A 24,305-nucleotide genomic window follows, 5' to 3' on the forward strand; every position below is an offset into this window, starting at 1 on the left:
GGGGAAGCCCCAGTTCTCTCCTTAGAAATATTGCTTATTCCATCATGAAGATACATGATGCTTTTAAGTTAAGACGTGGAGATGGATGCACCAGAAAAAGCACGGATCGTTGTGGAAGTCAATAAGTCAAGAGACTGGCAGACTATATCGTTCAGATCAGAAGAAGCATTTTCAAATTAATACTTCTTTAATGCCAGGGATGTAATTTCTAAAGAAAGAGAGGTGGATTTAGAAATTGTGACATAACTGCCAGCAAAGATTTGTCTATTCTACCCTCATTCTGAATTGTGCATGCGCATAAAATCTGGGAGGTTATCGACTGTACTCTAGATAAATGCCTGTAAATAAAAAGTAAACGAAAAGACCAAATAAAGACAACGCTTTGTTCTCCTGCACAAAACAAAAACTTCCCTTTTGGCACAGACGTTACTGTCACATGACCTGTCGCAAAGTTTTCCCCATTCACGGAGCCAGGGTGGGCGTGGCCTGTGCATGATGCATTTCCAGTTTGACTCCCCTGCTCATGGGAATGGTCTACGGGCGGTTTTGCGCTACTGCCAATTAATGTTTTTTAAGGGTAGAATTATAAATGTCAATGACAGGTTTCAAGCCAGGGTTGAATATTGCCCATTCTCTTCCTTTCCTTGCAGCTAGTTGAATCGGCATTGGTGGTGGGGGGGGGAGAGGTCACTCCACCAGCCTCTTCTCTGTGTGGTGCCACAGGGAACAATATCTTCTCCTCTTCTTTCTAACAGCCAATTGAGTGGTGAGGTCATCTGTTGGTTCAGGATTTAAAATCAATACCCTGATGACACTCAGCTTACATCTCTGGACTCCAAGCAGTCAAGGGATACTGTCAATATCTTGTCCACGTGCCTCACTCATGGCTGTGCAGGGTTAGCTTTGACTTAATCCTATCCAGGCTGTTGTGGCTGTGGACATTAGAACCCCCCCAGATCTGGAGACTTTCCCTAATTCCCTAAAGGTCAGCTTGGACTCTCAGATCCTGCTGAAAGAGCAGGCAACAGCTGTAGCTAAGAGGGCTTTGCGTGGCTTCCTCTCATCTGCAACTTGCTTCCCCTCCTGGATCTGGTAGCTTTTCCGACAGTCCCTCACATACGGGGCACCTCACAACTGAACTATTGCACTGTGCTGCCAATAAGGGCTGTCTTTGAAAACCACTTGGAAGCTCTAATCAATCAAAAATGTAGCAGCCCAAGCAGCAATGGGCATCCCTACGTGTGTCCTTGGGGCAGCTCCGCTTCACGAGTTGCACTGGTTCCTGTGTACTTTCAGAGGTAAAAGTGCTGGCTGTTACTCTAATACAGTGTTTCTCAACCTTGGCAACTTGAAGATGTCTGGACTGGGAGTTGAAGTCCGGACATCTTCAAGTTGCCAAGGTTGAGAAACACTGCTCTAATACCTCATATGGCACACAGCCAAGTGACTTGAGAAGCTACCTATCAGCCATGATTTCTACCTGAGCCAGTAAGAGTAAAGAATTTGCATGCTTTAGGTTCCTTCAGTTAAGATCATCTGTCAGGATCCAGTAAGCATTCATTCTCTGTTTTGGGGCCTGCCCTTTAAACACCATCTCTAGAGAATATCTGTGGTTTCTCCCTCTGATGGGGTTTTCCGAAGCCTTCGAAACCTGGTTGTTCCCCTGGATCTCCCAAGTACAGCAGACAGGGGAGGCCTTTTTGCATGAGTTTCTCTACAGGTATTGCACTGATGGGGTGGATCCTGTCTTGCTTATTCATATTGAACTGTGTTTTTATCTTTTTATGATTAAAACTGCCTAAAGAAATTTTGAGATTGGAAATCTAATAAATAAAAGAAATATATTTAGAAATATGATTATATAATAAATAAATTCAACACAGTAATCATCATTTAGTAATAAATCAAAACCATATTACTATTACTAGTATTCTTCTTTCGTTGTTGTTTTGTTACTCAATTTATTTGCCACCTATCTTGCCATGGGGCTCCTCTGAAATGAATTTTATCACTATTTGTTTATACGACGTTTCAGCAAAGCAACCGAAGTCCTCCTCTGCTGAGAGTATTGCTTACATAGGTATGTATATTATTATTTCACAGCTGTCATGCTCACACACAGCAATAAACTTAACCAATGCAGATCTCATTATCCAGCAAAATAGATGTTACAATATACCTGATGCCCAAACAATAAGTAGAGTTTAAAAGGAAGCACAAAGGATGGTGAAATGTTCTTTCTACCTGCATACAGGAGGCATAGATTTTGTATCTGTCACATGCAAACCCTTGTAGAAGCAGGCTAGTCTATTTATACACATGAAGATTTAGAGTTGCACCTCCATGAGACAGAATCATCCGTATCAACCTTTCCAGCCTTATCAACCAGCCAGGGGAGGGCAGAGGAGGGGGTCCCACACGAGCGGCAGGCAAGCACGCTCGAGCAAACAGAGTGCGCACATCCGAACTTGCCCGCCCCTTGTTTAAGTGGGGCCTTCCACTTAACTGCAGCGCAGTTCCAAAAGGTTCAAGGCCCAGGAGTGGCTGCAGCCCAGGGACCCCTGTTGTTAGGGCACATACATTTAGAAAGATGTGGCAAAGTCGACTACCTCTTCTCAGTAAAGATATTCAGAGACACATGTATTAAAATTATCGAGAGAAGAAAGTATATTCCCCAAGGGAGAATGAACCCTCCTTTTTTTTGTAAACCCCAAATCTTCCAGCAATCTCACTGCCAATTTGTGGAAGAAAGAAAACTAGCAAGAAATGGAAGTTGACTTCCAGTCTTTGGAAATGTTGCAAGCCTTCTTCTGGGTCTCCCAAACCAGCCTCCAACTCCCCTGAAATCCTTCCCTGCCCTGGCAGCCTCTGCAGCTGTTTGCCATCTTCCTTTTCAAAATACAATAGAAGGCATCCTATCTCTGGGCTTAAAGCAACTGGGATTTTTTTTATTTTAAAAGTGATGCAATCTTATGAGCGTCTGCTCAAATGTAAGCTTGGTGCATGGACCATGAAATGGGGTGCCATATCCAAGATGATGTTTCTAGCATAGAAGGTAATTCCAATTTTGCAGGAGGCTTTCTGGATTCACAACAGCATGTCATAAAAACTGAATCACAATGTAAATGCAGAACACCTCTTCCATTCTGTACTTAGGTTGCTCAATTTACTGTTGATTGCCTAAAAGACGAAAGCTCCAAATTAAAGAGCTTTTGGTCCTCAACCTGCAGGATAAACTCCTAGTGCCTACCATTTCTGTTCCAATCCTAGGAAGACAGGGAGGTGCTGGAAAAACTTGATTCAGTATTTTTGTCAAACATCTGATAAGAAAAACATCTCTCTCCTTTACCCCCTTGGTCATAAATAGGCACACACACAAACAAACAAACACCTAGGTGCAAACATCAGAGGAGGAAGGAAAAAGCATCAAGGTCCAGATATCAATTGTAAATAAGTCATCCTCCAGCAACACTCTACAAAGAGTGCAGAGGAGAGCAACAAAGATGGTTAGGGGACTGGAGGCCAAAACGTATGAAGAACGGTTGCAGGAACTGGGTATATCTAGTCTGATGACAAGGAGGACTAGGGGTGGCATGATAGCATCTTCCAATATCTCAGGGGCTGCCACAAAGAAGAGGGAGTCAAGCTACTCTCCAAGGCACCTGAGGGCAGGACAAAAAGCAACGGGTGGAAACTAATCAATGAGAGATTAGAACTGAGGAGAAATTTCCTGACAGTTAGAACAATTAATCAGTGGAACAGAAATTGCCTCCAGAAGTTGTGAATGCTCCAACACTGGAAGTTTCCTGACTAAGCAGGGGGTTGGACTAGAAGACCCCCAAGGTCTCTTCAAACTCTGTTATTTTATTCTATTCTATTCTATTCTATAAGATAAGAACATATGCATCTAATAAGCATCTGGTTCTAGAAGGCTAACGCACGAGGACTGGCATATAGAACTTTTCCATCTTGGCCTTAAGAACATCCTACAGATGATTGAAAGAATGGTTGATGTAATAGAAACTAACAAGAGCAGGATGTTTGTGTATGCACGGGAAGCCGTTGTATATGCTGGGGTGCCAAAAGGGCTCCAAAATTTCAAAATAATGCAAATATAGCCACTTCCGAATTTGCATCAGATATTGGAAAGCAGGCATGTAAGAAAGAGGTTTGCATTGTGGTGCCATCATGTACATGATCGTCATTTTTTCTGTGGCCTCTAGCAGGAATTTATACTACCTGTGAAGTCCACAGTGGATATAAAAACAGCTTCACACCCCTGTTAAAATGCAAGGAACACACACACACACACACACACACACACACACACTGAATTGGGTTAGTTGTCATGATTATGCAGAATTCCATTGGTTTTTGTCAGTAATTTATAACATAGTTTTCCTGCAATTCAAATATTTAATTACATTTATGGCAAACAATATAGATGAGCTAGGTACATCATCACTATCACTATGATTCAAACAGACATGTCCTAACTCAGTCTGGAAGCAGATATGGGATAATTTTTCTATACTATCTCAAATCCTTTAATAAATCCAACATAAATGTCAATTAAGGCACAAATATATTACAATTTATACTTTAATCTTCCAAAAAAGTACAATTAGATTGTTAGGTGAACAGTAATGAAATCCAAACCTGCTTAGTTCCCATCTTGCTTCATATCAGATCTTTTCCAAACTTCTCTGAACAGTGTGAAAAAGTAGATGTGAAGTCTATGGAAATCTTTTTATCTACTCCTGAACAAATCAACACCCCTAGCTCCATTCTTGGATTTATTTATCCCATGGTTCTATGGAGGAAAAATACATCTTTCTTTCTCTGTAAATGTCTTGTGTGTGTGTGTGTGTGTGTGTGTGTGTGAGTGAGTGTTTGTGTTTGTGTGTGTGTGTTTGTGTGTGTGTGTGTATTACAGTGTGCAGCATCTCTAAATGACCTACAAGTAAAGGAGGTCTGTTTTTCCCCATTATGGCTCCATTCATTTTACAGTGATCTGTAAAATGATCAAAATACATTAATTAGATACAGAATATCTCCTCAATCTTCCATAAATGATAGGCAAAAAATGGTCCTGGAAACAGCAAAATATATATGGATTTTTTGTTTGAACAAAACAAGAAATCCATCACACATGTAGTTTTGTTTATATCATTACTTAACTCAATTTTATTTTTCAGCATGATTTTTTAAAAAGTTTTCTCTTAATGGATCCAATAATAAATGCAGGTAGGGTTATAATGTAAACAAAAAATATTATTTTTCCTTCATAGCTTAACTTTGTTGAACTATTTATAGCATTTTTAGAAACATTTTCCAGAGCTGCTTTTCAAGTTCCTGCATAATCTTACTTCACAAGAACTGAAATGTCAATGATAGTTCTATAACGATGGGTGATTTCTTAGCACGTAAAAATAGGATTCATTTCTTCATTTCCCCCCACTTTATGTGGAATTATCATAAGCCATTAGGAAAAGGCAAAGCAAATATATATTTTCTGAGTGATGACTGAATTTTTTTTCAATCCAAGGATATCTTTTAATTGAATGTATTAGTATATGTTTATAATGTAGACATTGATAACATTGACATAAACACATTAAAATTTTGTCATTCATTTAAACTCATTAAAACTAGGCAAGAACGGTGTCTAAAGAGCCATCTCTCCCCAATGGGACAAACCTGCCCCAATCATGCCAGCAGAAGAGGCTATGAAGCCCATCTGCCAAGGAATTCCAACAGGTGGGTCAAGGAGAAGAGCCTTCCCCACTGCGGCCCTCCCATCCGTGGGAAACATTCTACTACTGGAAGTGAGAACTGCCCCCTTCCTTTTGGCCCTGCGGAAGGTACTAAAATTTGGTTTTGCCAGTTGGCTTGCACTGAATGTGTTTGATGGGATAGGACCACCTCATTCCCGTACCATCTGTTTCTTAATTTTGGTTTCTGTATACAGTGGTACCTCAGTACTCATCGTTAAATGGTTCTGGGAAGTGTGATGAGTAGTAAGGATGATTAGTACCAAACTATTTTTCCCATATGGAGTAATATAGTGAGTAACAAGGCAGCTGACAGCAACAAGTTTTAGTTTGTGTGTTGAGTACCAAACAAATGATAAGTACCGGGACAAAATTTTCATGTCAAAATGCATTGAATACCAAATTCGATGAGTTTCAAAACAGTTGAGTTCCAAAGTACCACTATAGTTTTCAAAATTTTAATCCATGTAGATTTAATATATTTAAATTATTTTTCTATCTGTTTTATAGTCTACCCAGAGTCACGTTATATGGGAGATTTGCAGATGGAGATTTGCGGATGGATGGACGGACAAGACTGAACTACTTCTCAGCAGCAAATCACATTAGAAATATGCCTTCTTCTCTTAAAAGGGTTAGACAGGATCCATTCTCCACTGAGCTCATATAAAATATTCTCATGTCTCTTTCTTAAATTAGGAAATCGGTGGAATTTACTGGTGAATCACACAACACTTGGATGACTCTTCACTTCATGACTAATTACTAATGACTTATATCTGAATATGTTAACTACACCATGAACTGGAATGATGCACAGTGACAGCAAATGTTCTCTCTGCATTGTTTGTTTTGTGACAAATATCGCTTCACAAATATATTTTAACTAATATTGCAACTAATGAAATATACGCATACAAAGAAACTTTACTTCCAGGTAAGGTTGATTAGCAGTGCTGCATATGTAAAGGTAGCCCTCAATTTATCACCACAATTGAGCCCCAAATTTATGTTCCTAAGCAAGGAATTTGTTAGGTGAGTTTTGCCCCAATTTATGACCTTTCTTGCCACAGTTAAGTGAATCATTGCAGCTAAGTTAGTAACATGGTTGTTGATTCCCCATTGTCAGAAGATCGCAAAAGGTGATCACATGACCTGAGACATTGTAACCATCATAAGAGCCGAGGTGGCGCAGTGGTTAGAATGCAGCACTGCAGGCTACTTCTGTTGACTGCAGTTCTGCGGTTCGGCTGTTCTAATCTCACCGGCTCAAGGTTGATTCAGCCTTCCATCCTTCCAAGGTGGGTAAAATGAGGACCCGGATTGTTGTTGGGGGCGATATGCTGACTCTGTAAACTGCTTAGAGAGGGCTGAAAGCCCTATGAAGCGCTATATAAGTCTAACGGCTATTGCTATTGCTATAAACATAAATCAGTTGCTGAGCATCTGAATTTTGATCACTCTGGCGATAAAAGGCAGCGGGCGGAGATGAATAGACGAGGCAGACAACTAGGCATCTTCCAGCTGGCTGAACTTGTTAGCCTGCGTTGAGAGAGAAACTTTTTGCTGGGGCTGCTGGGGCTCCCTAATAAAGGAATCTTTGAGTTAACTTCAGGGGGCTTGTGGTGTTTGGGGAGCTGGGTCAGAACACACACGATGTGCGTGATGTCACTCTGCTCCTCCTTGGTTACCCATGTGATATAAGTTCACAATATAGTAATATAAAGCACAGCATAAGATCTCATTTATGGCTTCCTAGCTAATAGGTCTTTTGGGGAGATGCACTTCTAACTCTATATATTAATGAAAAAGTTATTATGTAGATAAACTATTATGATATTACACTAGACCTATATATAAAACAAATCGCTGAATATTCTTCAAGGGTAGCCCCATGTACATTGCCGTAGTCCAAGTGGAGATGGCTAGGGCTTGAGTGTGTAAATGCAGGGACTCCTGATCCAGAAAAGGGCACAACTGGTGCACAACGTGAAATTGCGCAAAAGCTCTCCTAGCCACAACTGCCACAACTTTCCTAGCCATGACTGCCATCTTCCCTTTAAGCAGGAGCCACGAGTCAAGTAGGAGAACCTGCAAGTTGGATGGCGAGAAGTCAAAGCAAGGATGGATGCACTGCAGCCATCCCGCTCTCGTCAAGAGATCACTGCTGCTTCTGTCCCATAATTGGCCATGAAACCTGACTGAAAGGAGTCCAGATAATAATAACCCATCCTCATATGAACTGGGTAGAAGCAATTCATTTTTTTCTGTACTAATTCTAATTTTAGATATTCCTCAGCCACAAACCCAAGACAAGAATGACAAACGTTAACTGTTCTGAGAGAAAGAGAGAGAAGCATGTGCTAATTGAGTTAAGACTTTATAAAAGGAAGAACTGTGCGCTGCATTTATGAAACTACTTTGAAAAGAAATCCCATTCAGCTGAAATGTAAGTACAAAGACAGTTTTTCTTGTTTTTACCCAAAATAGATATTCGAGCACATGATGGCATAGGAAGAAATGTATTCAGCTGTACTTGCAGACACCCTGAGTCTGTCCTGGCAACGCTCCAGAGATAATAAGGAGAGGCAACATCTCAGGAACAATATTATGGGCACAACTCCATCCTGATTTGAATATTTAACTTTAATTTTAATACATTTTATACATGCTCACATCACACGTATAAAAGAGGCCAAGAAAGTACCTTATGCAAAGAGGGCTGTGGTGGCGCAGTGGTTAGAATGCAGTATTACATTAGAATGCCAATTCTGCCAACTGCCAGCAGTTTGATTCTCACTGGCTCAAGGTTGACTGAGCCTTCCAACCTTCCAAGGAGGGTAAAATGAGGAGCCAGATTGTTAGGAGCAATATGCTGACTCTGTAAATTGCTTGGTGAGGACTGTAAAGCATTGGGAAGCTGTATATAAGTCTAAGTGCTATTGCCAGTGGCGGATTAATGACCCCCCCCCAATATGTATGTATGTATGTATGTATGTATGTATGTATGTCTTTGATAAGTATTTCCATCTTAAATAAATATAAGAACATTTGCTGAAACAGGCTAAAGACTTACCAAGCCCAACTTCTTGTTTCCTACATTTACAAGTTAGATTCCTGTAGGAAACTCTCTAAGAGGACATCTTTCCACAATTAGTAATGCTGTATTGTCCCTGACACACCAAACTGCATTTACAACACTATCAGATTTAAAACTTTTTACATTTTTTTAAAGTTGAGAGATAATTTTAAAAATCTACAATGTTTTACATTTTTAGAACCAAAGAAAGAATCAGTTAGATGGAGAGGGTGATCAACGACTCCACTTAGAGTGGAAAGTATAATATTAAATCAGTCATACAAGGATGAAATGAAGTGTTTTCTCACTGTTCTTTATGACACATTTCTCTTTATGTCTTTGGCACGAGACCTCTGAAAATCTGCTTTTCCTACTCATGTCTACTAAAGAAAGAATTGGTGTTTCAAACATTTCAGAAACACAGTGAATGCTTAATATGCATAAATGGTGAGCATTGTAACACATGTCTGGATCTACAGACAGAATTTTATTATCACCTTTATCAGGCACTGATTTTAAAGGCTGCACATCATAATGGAAATAATGACTCACACATAGCAGATACAACAGATTCTTGAGTCACTGGATAGCAGGTTGAGATTCAACTCATTCTAAGACACTTTTACTTACTTAATCTTTATTACTTTTGGATTAAAGGATGACTAAGATATGCATTTCAAATATACTAGAAGATTTAAAAAATAGAAAAGCTTGTCAAATCAAAATGTTCAAATGCAGCCTACATAACTTTTCTAAATGAAATTATGCATATAATTAAGAATTTTGCTCCAAAGGATCAGAAAACAGTACTGTCAAAACCAAAAGATGCCAAATCTTTATTTTAATCTATGGGATTTCTACAAAGATTTCATACTATGGAATGTAATCCTCCGCATGTTTACTCAAAGTGCAATTATCGGAGAATTAGGATAAAAAACACACATGCTTTCTAACAAAAACAAAGACTATTTTATTTCTTAACTCCATCCAATTCCAACTGCCATGTTTCCTTACCTTGCCAAAGCTTCCTTTTCCAATTGCTCGAAGAATCTGGAAGTGATCAAAGTTCACTACGAAAACAAAACAAAACAAAATCTGTCATTTCTTCTTACTCCTCTGTCAACGTATGTTATAAAAGAATGGCAATGACATAGGAAACAGCTCCTATAGTGTTATTTTTTAAACAATTGTTTCATGCTCCTCAATTAACTAGCTGTGTTTGGACTTTTTCTTATTGCATAAAGAGGATGTGGGTTTCCCTGACTTAATCTTATCCATTCTTTGAAGATGTATGTACATTGGAGGAAAAAGGAGAAAAGACGACTGTAGATGCTCATACTCCCCACGGATTTAAAACTATATGATCAGAGACCTTGCCTATGTACAATAGGCAATCTCTTTGCCTTCTCCCTTAACATAGATGCAAGGGTATCACAAATCTTTCAGTGTCTGCTGATTAAGATGCTTTAATACCTGGCCACGATCAAAAGTATCCCTTTTCAGACATGAGTCTCATGCAGAATCTTATTTAGCAAGATTTAGTGATATAAAAATGAGAGAGTTATAAAAATTCCACTAATTAAACTACTTCCGGCCTAAAACCAAGATATCCTAAAAGTAGCGTAGAGACTTGTGTTCTGTTTAACTACCTTCCTGTGAACCTCCTAAACTGGTGGGTCTCTTCACAAAGGAGTTTAGAGAGAGTCATCTTTATACGATTGTCTTCTGAATCTTTGTCAGTCTGGAAATGAATCAGTACAGTTGGCATCTTCTTGGAAGAAGATAAAACCAGGGAAAGAAAGGGCTAAAAATAGTAAGGGTTACAAAAACCCATTCATTAGATTTTACCCTGACAATTGCTCCAAATTTAAAGGTCATTGTAGCCAGAAATCATGAAGGGCCATACAGTCCAAATGATATATGTAAGACTGGGGCACCCTACAATTAAAAGCAGATGTCTTCCTATCCTGAAAACGGGAAGGAATAGGAATCTCTGAAATATAATGCAACACCCCCCAAACATCACAAGGCGGCAGGAAAAGGTTCCGCAGGTGATTTCTGAACTAAGCTGCAAAAATCCACAAGTGCCCTGGAGGGTAGCAAAGGATTCATGTCTGCAGCCCTTCCATATTTGGTGGTTTTCATAGGGGAAAAAAAATATCCTATCATCAATATTTCAAAATCTGATTTTTTTTGTTTGCAAAGAGGCAGCAGAAGTTTTTTTTTTTAAATGCCCAGCAGTCTATGCAATTATTATTATTACTGCTAGGAGGAAATCAACATTTTGAAAAGAGGCCACTGGCATATCTGTTCTTTTGATTTATGGCTCCATTTGAACTTTTGCTCCTAGCTATTACCAGAGCTATAATGGAAGATAAAGGAGGGAGGGAAATGAGTTTATATATCACTTTAATTAGATTTAAAGTGGCCTGGATATGCAGACAAAGCAACTTAAAAATGATTACTATTAGGGTAATGGCCACAATCTTTAAAAAGTAATCATAACATGAGATATTATATTATCAATTTATCTAGCTAAATAAAAATCTATACCAAAAATATATAAATATTTTTCCTCCCAGAATTCTGGTAAATGTTATAGAAATTCATTAAAAAAAATAATCTCATTTCAATTAAAACCTGATTTTAAATGATATATATTTTACATCTGGATTAAATCAAGATTTTCTGTATACATTGATCATAAGTGAGATATTTTATATGCAACTCATCATAATACATGGTGATTGTACTATGATGGGTCATTGTTTATTTCAGTCATAGTACACTGTACAGGTCAAAGACAATCCAGAATATTTTATGTCTATGTCTAGAATCTGGGCATTAAGGTCTACTTCAAATTTCTGGTTTTCATCTATAAAGCATTATCTATTATTTATCTTTCATAGTTTGGCACTGTTGGGATCTCCCGTGTTAGGAATATAATCTAACGGTTGGGTTGGCAATATATAAATCATGTAATAATGCTATACCTGTTTCTTTAAATCATGCTGTAAAATGTGATTGGTTGCTGTTTTCCTCAATTGGCCATAAGAGGGAGCCAGAATGACTGTTAGCTCTCTGTTCACTGGGCTGATCTGATGTGAGTGCCGTGAGCTATTGTAAGTTTTCCAACTGTTAGCAAACTTTGAGTACCGAACTGATTATATGATACTGGACTATGTTATTTGGATTATCCTTTAACTGAAAGACATTGATGACTGACTGAATTATCCGTGTATGACTTGGACTGTTTGATGGACTCTGATACCTCTATTTCCACGAAAGTAAAGGCCTATTTAAACTGCAGTGTCTCTGTAGGCTGGCTTGCGTGTTCTCCAACACAACTCTCACAACACTTCGCTGAACGCACTCGCTCTCCCAACGGGGAGCTTACCTAACATCCCATTTGGTATGTTAAGGACGGAAGGCCTAAAAACAGGCCTTCTTGTTGTAATATATTTGCTCCAGAGTGGCGTGACCTCATAGAATCCAATAGCTTCATTCCTATTAATAGTTCAGAATGAAGACAATCCTTTTCTACAGAACCTTCAGAAGAGAGTGCGCAAATAAATGGGAGGCAACTATTTGATGTACACCTTAATCATTTACAAACATTACTGCACCACCAACTTGGATAAGATTAAGATCAATAAATATAAGACAGTATCAAGAACAAAATATAAAGTGGCCTCCCAAAGCCTCAATTATCAGTGATTGTCCGCCTATTGAAATGGAATCACTTTGATAACCATGCTCTCTGGGCATTCTGGGAGCTGGTCCACATATCTTAAAGTTACTACGGTTGAAAACACTGAAATAAAAGTGCAAATCCAGGGAAAAGTGCTCCAAATTAGAGGAGGGAAACAATGCAGAAAAGGCTTGATATGGCTATTATTTGATGGTCTTGTTGTATATCCGAAGGTTTCATGAGATGTAAGCCACTGAAAATTGTTATATGGATTGATATGCATATAAATATACAGATCTTCCTGTAGCTTGTTGGCCAATTCCTGGTGTATTCACTTCCATTTTTAGCCATTCTTACCATCCCATGGATTTGGGAAGTTGGGGGGGGGAAACAACCCACAAATTAACTAAGAAGCCATAAGCAATTCATCTGTCTTTGTTCAGACAACATACTAAGCCATGGTAGCAAACATTAAGGCAACCCTGAACAATGCTTTAGTATGGTGATCTGCTGCTGTAGAACAAGCCATGACTTACCTACTGACTCCTATTCACACAAGATAAAAGCAAATAGCACAACTCAAATTACCCACAAATAATTGTTTGAAGGGTAAGCATCCAGAATTCCAGCTGACCATTTTGACACTGGGTGTGTGACAATGCCTATCTATCATTTTAGGGGAAAGTACAAGATAGATATAAGATCCAAGTGAATAAAGATCAGTAATGCCCACTGGGAAGATAAGTATATGCATAAAGGAACATAATAGAGCTACCGATCGAGGACAATAAATCTTAAACTAAATCTCAAGTTAACAAGAAACTTGGCTTGGAGACACCTAGGAAAATCATTACACTCTCAAGAGAAGCTGTGGGGGAGGGGGGAGTAGAAAATTGGAAATAGATTGTTGAGAAAAGACTACATAGCTTTGTAACCAGAACATTAGAACAATGAATGATGCCTAGAAAGTTCATTTGCTTCTATGTAAACCATTCACCATCTAGCAGTTTCTAAACATATTAATTCAGGTTTTTTTATGGTCAGAGTAAAACATGTGTACAATGAGATTGGCTGAGCCTCCCTAAACATAGATCTCAGAATTTTCAGCCAGGAGCATCCATGAGGACTCAAAAAAAATAATAATAATCAAGAAAGTGGCTACTTCCACACGGCCAAAGCTCAACAGGATCAACACTGATCATCCCGGGGACCCTGCTTTAAAGCAAACTTTCCCAATCTGGTGAATTTCTGTACTATAGCAGGTCCCCTGGTTAAGAACGCCCCCGTTTAAGGACAATAAGTAAGGAGCCCACTGTAGCAAAATTTGAATTCAATACAAAAGTTCAAGTTCATTAAACAATACTAATACAATATTATACAGTAACATTGTTTTGGCTTACATAGAAATTCAACTTAAGGACAGACCTTGGGAACAGAATTCACTAAACCAAACTGCATGCTGAATTGATCCGCTCTCATTCCATTATTTATAAAAATAATAATACATTTCTACAAAAGATTGGACTCTTCCAAAAGCAAAGTTGCTGAGAACCACACACATTTCTCTCTCTCACACTCACTCATTCGTTCCCTTCTATCCCCCTCCTTCTAATGACAAAAATGTTGTCTTTCAACAATAGCTCAACTATTTTATTGTTGGGTATGATTTGCAACAGCCAAGAGATTGTGTAGTGTGGCTAGAATTTCAAGGCACACAGTCTTAACAAAATGACAGCTGTTGCCTATTCAAAATGAACCATTTTCACCCACTGAAGTGTCTTCAGTATGACATCATTTTGACAGCAGCAATCCATTAAAACACAAAAAGGCATTCAACTTGACAATAATTTGCCTGAAAAAAGTATTCTGAAAAATACAAATGAAATGGAATGCAGCTGGGTTGCATAATTACATAAACAGAACAGAAACTTGAAATAATGGGGTAACATTTCCAATGGTGACCATCTCCGAATGCAAATAGCATCTCCCAACAGAATGAATTCCTGCCTTACTTCATCACTGAACCTTCCCTATTATTTGCTCCATTAGCACACGGGTCACGTGAAGCAGATTTATAGAACTGAGAGAGGATGTTTTAAGCCAGTATTTCTTAAAATATGGCCCAAGGTCTCTCTCATTAATAAGAAAGAGAGAAAATCAAAATTTTGACAAAATCAATTTTTCCAGCCTATATCGGGTAACAATACAGTATTAAAATCCCATCGAACTATCTTAATTTTTAATACACTAAATATTGATAATTATAGCCCATACAAACAAACACTCTCTTAGGGGTCTTCCATAACTTTTAAAAGTGACAAGGGGAAAAGAAATAGGTTTTTTTAAAATAATGTTTTATACTATTCTATGATGTGTTTTGTAATTCTTTGTGAGAAACTATTCAGGTTATTACTTCTTGCTATTATTTGAGTAGTTTGCGATCTCTTAGAGAGAAAAACATGAAATATCCTCTGTGGATGCTTTATGGGGCGACAGGCACATCTGGAATTTTAAGGAGATCATGGAAAATGCTCATTAACAGAGCTCAGCATTTCACAAAAAGGCTGCCATGGGGGGAAACTCTCTCAGAGAGTCCCACGGCTTTTTCGGGTAAACAGGTTGTCCAAGACTTATGACCACAATTGAGCCCTAAATTTACGTTGTTAAGTGAGTTTTGCCCCACTTCACAGCCTTCCCTCTCAACCGCTGCAGTTGTTAAATTGGTAACATGATTATTAAGTGAGCCTGGCTTCCTCATTTACTTTGCTTGTCAGAAGGTCTCCAAAGACCACATGACTCCGGAACACGGCCATGGTCATAAATATGAGTCAGTTGCCGAGCACCTGGATTTTGATCCCGTGACCATGAGGATGCCGCAACATTCATTTCGGAGGAGTGAAAAATGATCATGTCTTTTCTTCAGTGCCATTGTGACTTTGGACGGTGACTAAACGAACCCTTGTAAGGTGAGAATTACCTGCACGTGTCTCCTTTGGGAAGGCGGTGAACATACTTCAAAATAAGGAGCACTTAATTTTGCTTTCTGAAAACAATGTTAGAAATACATGGTGCTGAAAAAAGAGTCTTGATTTCCAACATGCTGCTCTAATTCTTTTTAAAATTAAAGGGGCAGGTTAATTTTTTAAAAGGCAGTTGAGACAGAGAACTAAGCTTGGCTTTGGCATCACCCGCCACTCGCGTGCACTTCCAACCTAGTTGCTCAATTGCAGTGAGTTAGTTTATCCATATTTACATTAACCGCATGAACCAAACCGTTCAACTGTACAGGCTTTCTGCTCAGAAGCCTTTTTGGCCCTCTCATGCTTCCTTCCCGTTTCCCAGAATATCCTGAGCCAAGACGTTTAATTTTCCTTTTCCTTACGGCAGACCAGCTGGAAAGGATTTGTGACATCACTGTGCGAACAAATGGCTTTGATTGCTCCTGTTCATGTATTTTTACTGTGTACTGTACAATAATTATATTAAGGAAAGAGAGATTTATTGCTATACTGATTAAACCGGTGAGGATTTCCCCAGAAGATAGCAGAATTTGCTTATTCATGGTAAACCATGTATAGAAAATGTGCTGAAAGCTCTGAAATATAGAGACACAGAGGGAAAACAGAACGACTACCAAACCACTACTTTGCAGTCCTGACACGTCACACATATTTTCAGAATGCAATTTCATCTCTCAGTGCTTTTAGAAATCTTGGATGGATAACATCTAGACCCAGTAATTTGTTTGTCTCTAATACACCAGTAAGATCTAAAAATCTGTGTCTTATTTTAACTTCTGGGACTCAGGTCCTTAAAATACCTCTTGTCCTTAGTTTCCTCCACTAGTCCTTGTCATTTAACAACTGAGCTATCTAATTATCTAATTAAGATTTATTTTTAAAATTGCTTTATGGAATGTTATTAATCTACATGTTAAAATCCATCTCATTTTACATACCCCCCCCCCTGCATTTGTATATTTGCATCTTTAATATTACCATTTTCAATACAGAATAGCAGAACATGGGGAGGGGGAGGGGGGGCTCCATATATTTAAATTTGGCTCATATCATTTCACAACTAGACAACCTTATAATGTGTTTTACCGGGCTCTATAAATATCCCTTCTTGCAAATTATAGTGGTTTTTTCATGATTTGTACATTAGCATATGTTTTTATATTTTAGGGAATTTCATAAAAATGCTGATGAGTAAGTGGTTTCTCCTTCTAACTAAAACAGCTTTCAGACAATTGCCTTTTATGTGCTTTGCAATGCAATTGCTTCCCTTTGCCCATAGAAAAATAAACATTTCAAAGAACGGTGTATTTCCAGAGACCAAACACTTCCAGTGATGCTGGCTTATTTCACCTGTTTCCATAGCTAACGAAACACCCTGGTTTTGCTGACATGAAATGACTGTATTTCTCTTTTGTTTTCCGTCAAACCAGGTACTTTTGCATTTCTGTAGTGGTGAGAAAGAGATTGGGGCTTAATAACCTTGTTTTTCTTCCAAAGCTGGAGAATCCCTTCCTTTGCAGCTGAAGGCTAAGTAATCCCTGACTATGATTACATCTCTAACAAATCCCTTCTGCCTGCAAACCCCATTTTGAGGCTGAGTATGAGCAGCAAAGCTAATTTCTATACTGTTTTCATCTTCATCTCTCACTTTGATGCAAAATTCTAAAGTACTCAAGAACTTCAAGACATCTTTGCTGTTCCTAATATTTTTCTTTCCTGGTGACTCAATTTTCCTAGATTTCTTTCTTTTTTTCATGAAGTTAGTCTCTTTGCAAAAAGGCAGAATGTGAAGAGTTACAAATAAAAGAACGTATGAGAAGCATATTAAGGTTAAAGTTAGGTTTACCTAGAATTCAGCAGGCCACAAGGTTTGTGTAGCAAAGGGATGTTAAATCTTCATAGTCTAGAAGTAAAGAGCTGCCAACTGAAGAGTCAGAAAAGTTTAATAACAATTCTAACATATTTCTGCCTGTCTTGGCTTGGCAGTTTTCAATCTTTGAGCCATTCAGCTATCAGTATTCTTAGATGGTGAAGAGAAATCAAACGTTCCAATGAGAATTAGTCTGGTAGCAGTAGAACCAATGCTAAAATTCATATAATTCTCGGTGAACCTGTGGTGAAGCGTAGGTACCACAGGGCCTTAATACTTTGTATTACATATAGCAATAGCAGTAGACTTATATACCGCTTCATAGGGCTTTCAGGCCTCTCTAAGCGGTTTACAGAGAGTCAGCATATTGCCCCCAACAATCTGGGTCCTCATTTTACCCACCTCGGAAGGATGGAAGGCTGAGTCAACCCTGAGCCGGTGAGATTTGAACCGCTGACCTGCTGATCTAGCAGTAGCCTGCAGTGCTGCATTTAACCACTGCGCCACCTTGGCTTCAATATATGTTGAATGCACAGTAACGTTACAATGTTGGTGGCTGCTTACTAAGATGAAAAATGATGCATTCACATATACCTTGGTAAAGGATCACCAATTCATCTCTAATCATTAAAATGCCTGATTTATCCATGGGTGCCATGTATTAAACGCATCTACTGAAATGACCTTACAGATCATTAGTTGGAGCAATCTAAGTGGCTGAATTGGTCCTTTCCTTTTTGCAGGAAAATCAAGGATTTTAGTCTCTCCGTGCTCTCATGTACAGATAGTTCTCAACTTTTCAATCATAGTTGGGATCAAAGTTTTGGTCACTTAGCAATAAAGTTTGCAAGCAAGTTATCACATGAATGGATCCAATTTCACAATCATTTTTTACCTGTTGTTAAGTCAATCATGTGGTCATTAACCAAATCACAGTTGTTAAGTGAATCTGGCTTCCCCAATTGAATTTGCTTTCTGGAAGTCATCTGGGAAGGTCACAAATCATAATTTCATGGCTGTCAGATATTGCAACGGTCGTAAGTGCAAGTTAGCTGACACACACTAAATTGCAGTCATGTGATGTGGGGGTAGCAATAAGTTTGTAGGTTGAGGACTACCTATATATATATATACCAATATGGCCTTTTACTTATCCCAACTGTACATTTTCCTTACTTTAGGAATATTGAACTAGTTTTTAAAGAATGAGACTTTTGAGTTTTCTACATATTTAGCAGGAATCGTCTATTTTGTATCATGGGCATCATAAAGATCTTAATAAGTTAAAACTCCCACTGCCCATGAATGTTCTGGTGACTGAGGTTGTTGGAAAGGAATTCAATAGCATTTTAAGAGTCCCCAGATGTGTCTTATTTTATTTATTAAACAAACTTAGTCCCCCAACGGGGACTTTGGCTGGTATGCACCACAATAAACAAAACAGCTAAAAATCTAGAAACATCGAAATAATAAATAACATAAAAACAAACCTGGGGGAAGGGAGGATAGAAATACTCCCCTCAGCAAAATGGCATCACCAGGGCAGATTTCCAGTTCCCTGGGAGCCCTGCTAGGCCTGGTAACATAACCACGTTTTGAGTGCCTTATGAAAAAATCAAAAGGGATTGGGACAACCTAATTTCTTGGGGAGCCACAGCAGAGAAGGCAATGCCTCCTGGGACCCACTAGATGTAGAACCTTAACTAAGGGTTAATATGCCTTCTCTGTGAGATCTAACGGAACAGGCTGATGTAACCACGGAGAGTCAGTTCCTCAGATATCCAGTTCCGTGGCTTTTAAAGGTTAAAAGCAGCCCCTCGAGTTGGAGCCAGAAGGAAACCGATAACCCGTGAAGCCCATGTGGGCTTAGGAAGCGTATAACTGCCTGCACTTCTGCATTCTCTACCACTGAAACTTTGGGGGGCTCTTCAAGGGAAGCGCTATCTTGTGCATTGCAGTGCTACCATCTGAAGGTGACTAGGCCAGGAATGACTGTAAGACGATCCTGCCAATCCAGGAACCGGTACAGCTGGTTCACAAGATAAAGTTGCGCAAAGGTTCCCCATGATATGACTGCCAACCAGCACCTTGAGTTGGGAGTCTACAAGGATCTCCAGATCTCCCAATGGGTCTCTCTGGAGTAGTACAACCCCATCCAACACCCGAGATGGCCTGGTCTTGGAATCAATGGGCTCCTAAAACCAAAGCCAATCCATCTTGCTAGGTTTCAGCTGAAGCCTCTTCCCCCACCAGGCTGTCCCAGCCTCCAGGCGCTGGGATGAAACATTCACAGCACTATTTAATTCTTCTGTGATAGAGCTGGGTATCATCAGCATACTGAAACCTTTCAAATAAGGATCAGTTCACGTGGAGGGTTACTGCCTAGTCAAACGGAAGTGTCACTTTCAGAGATAGCAGATTGATGACTATCTTCTCTTGCACATTAGATGCATCCCTTCCCTGAAACGCAATAAGGTCGTTTATTTACAGGAGAGGAAGATGGAAGAGAGACAGGAGTCTGGATCAAAATTCTATATAATCAGTACTGTTGATGTTAATGGCTTTATAAACTAAATTTGATAATTTGGTAACTTATACTATAAGTTTTATTTGACACTAACGAGCATCTTGGCTGAGCAGAAGCTAAGGAGAAATACATGGCATAGTTCCCTTAGAAGCGCATGTATTTATAGTTTCCGTAAAAGCTGCATAAATCATAAGGAAGAGCTGAGCTTTCCAACGACTGTAAAGATAAAAATCCTATCTTCATGAATGGCCTCTTACAGAACAATTGTTTAATAACAGCTCTATTTCATTTGAAAAATACACACCGCATAAAATTCTCAAAAATTAAATAGATCTTGCATTCATATACATTATAAAACAGAATTATACTAATGAAGTGCATATACTTAAATTGTATCACGATTTTTTTCTTCTACCTCTGAAGTTTTCAGGTTTATTTTCCATCCCAATCTTCTGTTCATGCAATGCTCTATTTTAGTAGCTTCGTTAAATTAATAGTCTGTCAAATGGCGCTGTTTTATTGCTTATTCCTACTAGAGGCTAAATTGTGAATATATTGCACTTACAATTATAAAACTTTAATACCTAACCACATTAACCACAGAAGATGATTTTGGCGTGCTTTACCTTTTCTTAAACGTATGCTAAATTTAGACATCTGCTATTTAATTCAGTTCATTAGTATGAATCAGGCTGTATGACTGGAAAATCAGTGAAGTATTAATTCTAAAGTTTCCTCTACCAGTAACTGTTTTGCATCACTTTTATCAAAACAATTAAGTTGAATGGCGAAACCAAGCTGCAATGCAATTAAATGTTAAATGTGCCATTTTTAGGGACAGTTATTTAAGAGATTTAAGAGACTAAAGTTTACATATATAGTACTATGCATACATATGGTTACACAGAATATGATTAACAGACATATGTATAAATAAGCGTATGGATTTTATATTGGATTCTATTAAAGAGGACTTAATTATGAAAACAACCTTTTTTTATTTGTCAATGGAGGCAGAACAATTTAGATAACTATTCTATACTATATATAAAAAATATTTTCTCTTTGACCTATAGAGAACTCTCGTAGATTCTGCATTAAATGAATATATAGGTTATGAATCATAGTAACATGACTCAGGACTTCTCAAAATTATCCCTAAATAGATCTTAAGCTACACCTTAAATGGCTGGCTGGCTATAGTAATTTTACTAGAAATGCAATTATGTTAACATCTTCACAGAGATTACTAAATATCACTCTGAATAATCTTATAACATAGTAGTAAATAAAAAAAAATGTGAAGTCAACTTCAGCTCTTATGCTTTTTAAGCATGAGAGGGTTTATAGAAGAAGTTGTATGGCCTTTAAGAGGAAACAACTTACTTTCAATCCTTAAACAAGGATCTCTGAGGGCCCCCCCCCACCCCCTTTCTATTGGGAAAGGAAAGGAAAATGTCTCAAGAGGTTCACATATATGAAAGAGTTGATTTATCACAATTAAATCTACCAATCTAGATCGAATTTTCTCAACTCCAGGAACATTAAGCTGTGCGGACTTCAATTTCCGGCTGGCAAAGCCCACTGGAGACCTGCCCCACCAGTCCCAAGAGGCTTGGGCCTTCTCCCTGCTCCACCATGCCAGGGAAGCCTCAGCAGGCTAGGCCCACCCACCCACACTGCCCTCTCCCACCCAAAAGGCTGCGGCCAACTAAGCCCACTGGGGAATGGAAACCTGCTGCAGGCAAAATAATGTCCCGGCTGACTGGCAGGCCCACCAGGACACAGGCCGCCCTCCAACTGCGCCATTCATCAGAGTCCTGGGCCTCCTCCTTGCGCCATTTGGCCAGAACCCGCTTATCTTTCCATTTTCCTGCAACTGCCGGCAAGGCTAAAGAGGGGACCTTCCTTAAGGCTGCCCTGGAGCAGGGACTCCCTGCTGGCCAGAAAGCTGGCAAAGGCGACCTATCTCAAGGCCAGAGAAGCCTTGTCTAGGCTGGGAAGAGCCGATCTCAGCCTTCAGGAAGATCGCCTTGATTTAACTTTCTATGCAGTGAAGCTTCTGTTAGTTGTTCAGAACCGCTGCCTCTCCAGCCCTGAGGAAGAGGGCATTGGCTAGCTTTCTAGACGGGCCTTGCTGCATTGACTGGACACTTCGGTCAGTAGCTGCTGGGGAGAGGGAAGGAAAGCCAACCCAGACATGGTGGGCAGGAAGGAGGAGGGAGGGAAGGAAGGAAGGAAAGAAGGAAGGATTCAAGTGGTTTCAAAACAAATGGCCATTTATGTATGTGTGTTATTAGTTTGGATGAAAGACGCAATTAATTTCAAAGGCCCAGACCGTTGCATCCTGCTGACCTGGCCTTAACTTAAAGGAGGATTGTTAGACGCAGCTAGTACTCCAATGGGAGGCCATCATGAAATTGAAAGGCTGTAGATTAGATATCTTAGAAGAAGGCAATGACAAATGGCTCTGAAAAGCTTCGCAGGTATGTTCATGTAGTTAGGCTTGACTTGAAGGAATCTTTATCTCTTTTAATTAAATTGGAGTATGTTACAATATCATTTATCAACCCTGCCTTTTCTGAAACAATTAGCCCATAATAATCTGCTTTAGGAAAACTCTAACATCAAAATATAGCACATTTAATACAGAAATGTGACTATTCAAATTTTCCCCCAGATAGTTATACAAACAGATAAATATTGAAGAACAATTTTGCATCTCGTAACCAGTAGAATCCCTCAAATATAATTTACTGTAAAATATTCCATGCCCAGAGGTTTTATTAATTTGAAGTGGATACATTTAATTTTAGAAGCGGAGGAAATCTTGCCTAGTTTCAATTAATGCCTTCTATATTTCTGGTAGATTAGAAAATAAATCTTTGTCACTGCAGGCCAAATAAAACTGAAAACCTTTGCAATTTACTCCCAGTCATTCTTCAGTGAAAAATATTAGGACAAAAATATAAGATTATTTAAAGAATGGCACAAACCAATCATACTAATAAAAGCTAAATTTAAAAAAAGAGCTCTCTTTATATTTCCACTTTCTTCCTTCATTAGTCAAGACCAATTTTGTAAGTGTGATATTAAGATTGAATTGAAGCAGCCTGTTATTGTTATTTTATTGGTTGATTAAATTTGTATGCCTGCAAATAATTCTAACACCTTGTGACATATCACAACAAAATACAACAAAACCATGCAGGGGGTGGGGGAGAAACCTCTGTGCAAGACAAAGTAAAAAAATATATCTGAAAAGGTTCTGACTCACTGACTTCTGGAAGGCCGTTATTAAGAGGGCCAGTCCAACTTCAGAAAAAGACTTTTTCAGTTGAAAATACTGCTTTCTATCCCACCTCTTCTCATCTCAGGAATGGTGTATTACCAATAACAGCTTTAGGTGATGTCAGCTTCTGCTTTGCTATCGCTTCAGCTGCCATGAAACGGGGAGGGAGGGCATGGTATTTGGGAGGGGTTACTCATTGTGCTGGAGGAAGGTTCTGGAGTTCACCGGCTGATCAGACTACGCATGCGCGGGAGTTTCCCGCCAGGACTAACGGCACAGACATTCCATCTTCGTGATGCCTTTTGAAGTTATCTCACACCTGACACTTGGAAGACTTATGATTGGACTGGGACTATGATCCCAAGGGGTGGGGAATGGGCTATTCTATATATCAACTGCTTTCGCGCCTAATTAATCAGACTTTGCTACGCTTTGCCTTTTAACCATTCTTAATTAGTAAAAGTACACTTGATTTTCCACACATGGAGTCTGGTGGTCTTTCTTTCCTAGTTAATTAATGGAGAGGAGCTGACAGGTGCTTTACCTGTGATTCGGTTACAAGTTTTGTATTCATCTTGTATCTCATGTTCTTGGATTTATCCATCATTTTCACTGATTAGGATTTTGACCTTTATTTTATTTTAATGTATTAGTTTTAGTTGTGCTTTGAAGTTAAAAAAAAAGAACACAAGAGCCTGATCTATAATGGAAAAGTCAGTTTTGTACAGAAGCTGTGATGACGTTTCCATTCTTAAAGCCTGGGTTTTCTTAAGAAGCTTTCATAACAGCAGGGGAGCCCAGAGCCATAGGTGAAAGTTAGACAACCACCTATGGAGACTAAAGAGGGAAGGAAACTATTTCAATTCTGCCAATACCTATAAGGGGGGGGGAATCAAGGTTGTTTTGTTGAGAAAGTATATACCCTATAGATAAAAACATAGCTTGGGTGATTATCTCCTAAATTCCCGGGAACAGCATCAACAGCTCCGTGACCTCTGCAGACTGTGAGGGTCACAGATGAGGGAGAAGAAACAGATAGGCATAGTAAATGA

General features: G+C 39.0%; 1 protein-coding gene across 1 annotated transcript in view; it reads right to left on the reverse strand.

Annotated features, from left to right (window-relative positions):
• Nucleotides 1–24,305, reverse strand: part of STK32C (serine/threonine kinase 32C) — a 172,467-nt gene that overhangs the window by 70,491 nt on the left and 77,671 nt on the right. The window contains exon 2 of the mRNA XM_087726023.1: nt 9,868–9,923. Within this exon, the coding sequence (XP_087582149.1) occupies nt 9,868–9,923 (56 nt within the window). The remainder of the gene's footprint in view (nt 1–9,867; nt 9,924–24,305) is intronic.

The sequence above is a fragment of the Thamnophis sirtalis genome, unplaced genomic scaffold (genome assembly GCF_051295495.1).
Source record: "Thamnophis sirtalis isolate CommonGarterSnake01/CBP01778 unplaced genomic scaffold, rThaSir2_p1.2 scaffold_11, whole genome shotgun sequence".
NCBI classification, from domain to species: domain Eukaryota; kingdom Metazoa; phylum Chordata; class Lepidosauria; order Squamata; family Natricidae; genus Thamnophis; species Thamnophis sirtalis.